Source organism: Castor canadensis, chromosome X, assembly GCF_047511655.1.
Source record: "Castor canadensis chromosome X, mCasCan1.hap1v2, whole genome shotgun sequence".
Taxonomy (NCBI): domain Eukaryota; kingdom Metazoa; phylum Chordata; class Mammalia; order Rodentia; family Castoridae; genus Castor; species Castor canadensis.
The window spans coordinates 135,637,482-135,639,454 of NC_133405.1; the positions used below are offsets into that span (position 1 = coordinate 135,637,482).

The following is a 1,973-nucleotide window of genomic DNA, read 5'->3' on the forward strand; positions in this document are numbered from 1 at the left end:
TTTGCCTGCAGATTTCAGGAATTGAAAACATTCGGGAAAGGAATGGACTTGTAGAGTGAGGAGGATATAAACTTTAGACACACCGTGGGAAATCACATCAGTGTTTTATTTTAAATGAGTGGATGAATTCCACAGTATTGTGGGCATTTGAGGAACTGCTTTAAAAATGATTGGCAGCAGTCCATATGCAGACACCAAGTTCACCCCTTTCTTAAGACATGCTTGGCCAGATACCTGCGGTATAAATACCTTCTGCGGTTCATTGAACTCCTCTTACAGACTAGTATGGTGACAACAAAGAGCGAGATAGTGGATGTTAGCATCCCTAGTGGGAACACATAGGCGAGATATTTCTTTCTCAGGGCTTCTTTTGTAACTGGAAAGTTTCCTGGAAATTCAAGAGTGGTTTGGCCGTAAAATTCCATTGCCAAGTTCCAGGTGACAGCAATCATTGTACTACAACTGCTGAGTAGAAGTAAAAGGACAGAGTAGTTATCACATGATTTATGGAAATCTGGATGTGGGACATTTATCCAGTAGACAAAAGCAGCATCCATCATGAAAGTAAGGACTACTAACTTCATAAAATTAGCCAATAGTATCAGGTCTTTTCCATAGTAAAGTTCAGGAGGAATGATCCAGCTCTCGTTGACAGTGGTGTGTATTGGGCATTCAACCAGTGAACCTGTGATGTTATCCACTTGACAATAATATGCTTCCCAGAACCCAATAAACACAATATGGACAGAATGGCTGTGGAATTCCCACACACGCCAGCATGTGCTCTTTTCTATAATTATCCCAAGAACCAAGGCAATAATCGTGCAAAGAAAGGCAAGAATTTTGCAGTTCTTCAGTACATGAAACCTCAGCCTAGGAACAGAAAAGAAAGGGGACGGGGAGGGGAACAGAGAGCATGTGTCATGATTCATACAGTGCTAATTATTACATCTAGTCATTTTTGTCTGAAAGACATATGTAAGAATTCTATATACCTATCATTGTTCTAAAATTTTAGATGAGTATAAGATGACAAACTCATGACTCTGGCAAGAGTACCCATTTCTAAGACATGCTGGGGATGTAACTGAGAGGCAGAGAGCTTGCCTAGCATGTGCAAGGCCCTGAATTACATCTCCGGCATCGCAGGGATGCAAAAAATTTTGTGAGCTATTTTGGAGGATAATTTGGCTATATCTTTCAAAAGTTGCAATGTTTGTGCATCTTATCTACAACTCCCATTCTGGGAATTTATATTCGGATGAGAATTTGCAAACTCATCCATAAAGAGTTAGTTGTTTCAGCACCACTTGCAATAGAGAAAAATTAGAAATAACCTAATTGGGTATGAATAGAGGAATGCTCCATTGAATTATGGTATACTGAGATTGTCGTGGAGTATAAAATTGCTATTACCAGCAGTGATTGAATCTATATGAACAGCAGGAAAACACCAAAAAAAGCACAATGAATAATACATATGGCACACCCATTTGTCTCAAAAGAAAACATTTCCTGACCATGTTCCTTATACAAATAGAATTGAACATTTTTAAGTTAAGAAGACACACAAAAAGAGAGTCATTCTAGGGCTATCAATAAGATCTAGGAGAGACACTCATTGTTATATATCTTTTCTAAAGTTTATAAGTTTTTAATAAAACCTATACATACTTTATAATTAAAAACAGAGTGACCAGGACCTTAAAGATCTGTATGGGAAACATGACAAATCATGGCCATTCACATATTTTACCCATGACTTACTAAAATCTACACCATTAGATACTGCTGTTTTGATGTGCAACATAGAAGCATCCTGATGTATTTTACAGGAATTAAATATCTCCAATGAAGAAATCCTCACACTTGGGCCAAGTGAGGTGACTCAGGACAATAATCCCAGTTTCTCAGCAGGGAGATCCTGAGATTTGAGGCCAGCCCAGAAAAAAAGTAGAGACCCCCATCTCTCC

General features: G+C 38.4%; 1 protein-coding gene across 1 annotated transcript; it reads right to left on the reverse strand.

Annotated features, from left to right (window-relative positions):
- Positions 1-200: 200 nt before the first annotated feature.
- LOC141419510 (uncharacterized) lies at positions 201-1,144 on the reverse strand. Its single transcript, XM_074062299.1, has 2 exons — positions 1,134-1,144; positions 201-873 (listed from the first exon to the last, which is right to left on the reverse strand). Exons 1-2 carry the CDS (start codon positions 1,142-1,144, stop codon positions 201-203), a joined length of 684 nt encoding a protein of 227 aa, XP_073918400.1.
- Between the last annotated feature and the right edge of the window lie 829 nt (positions 1,145-1,973).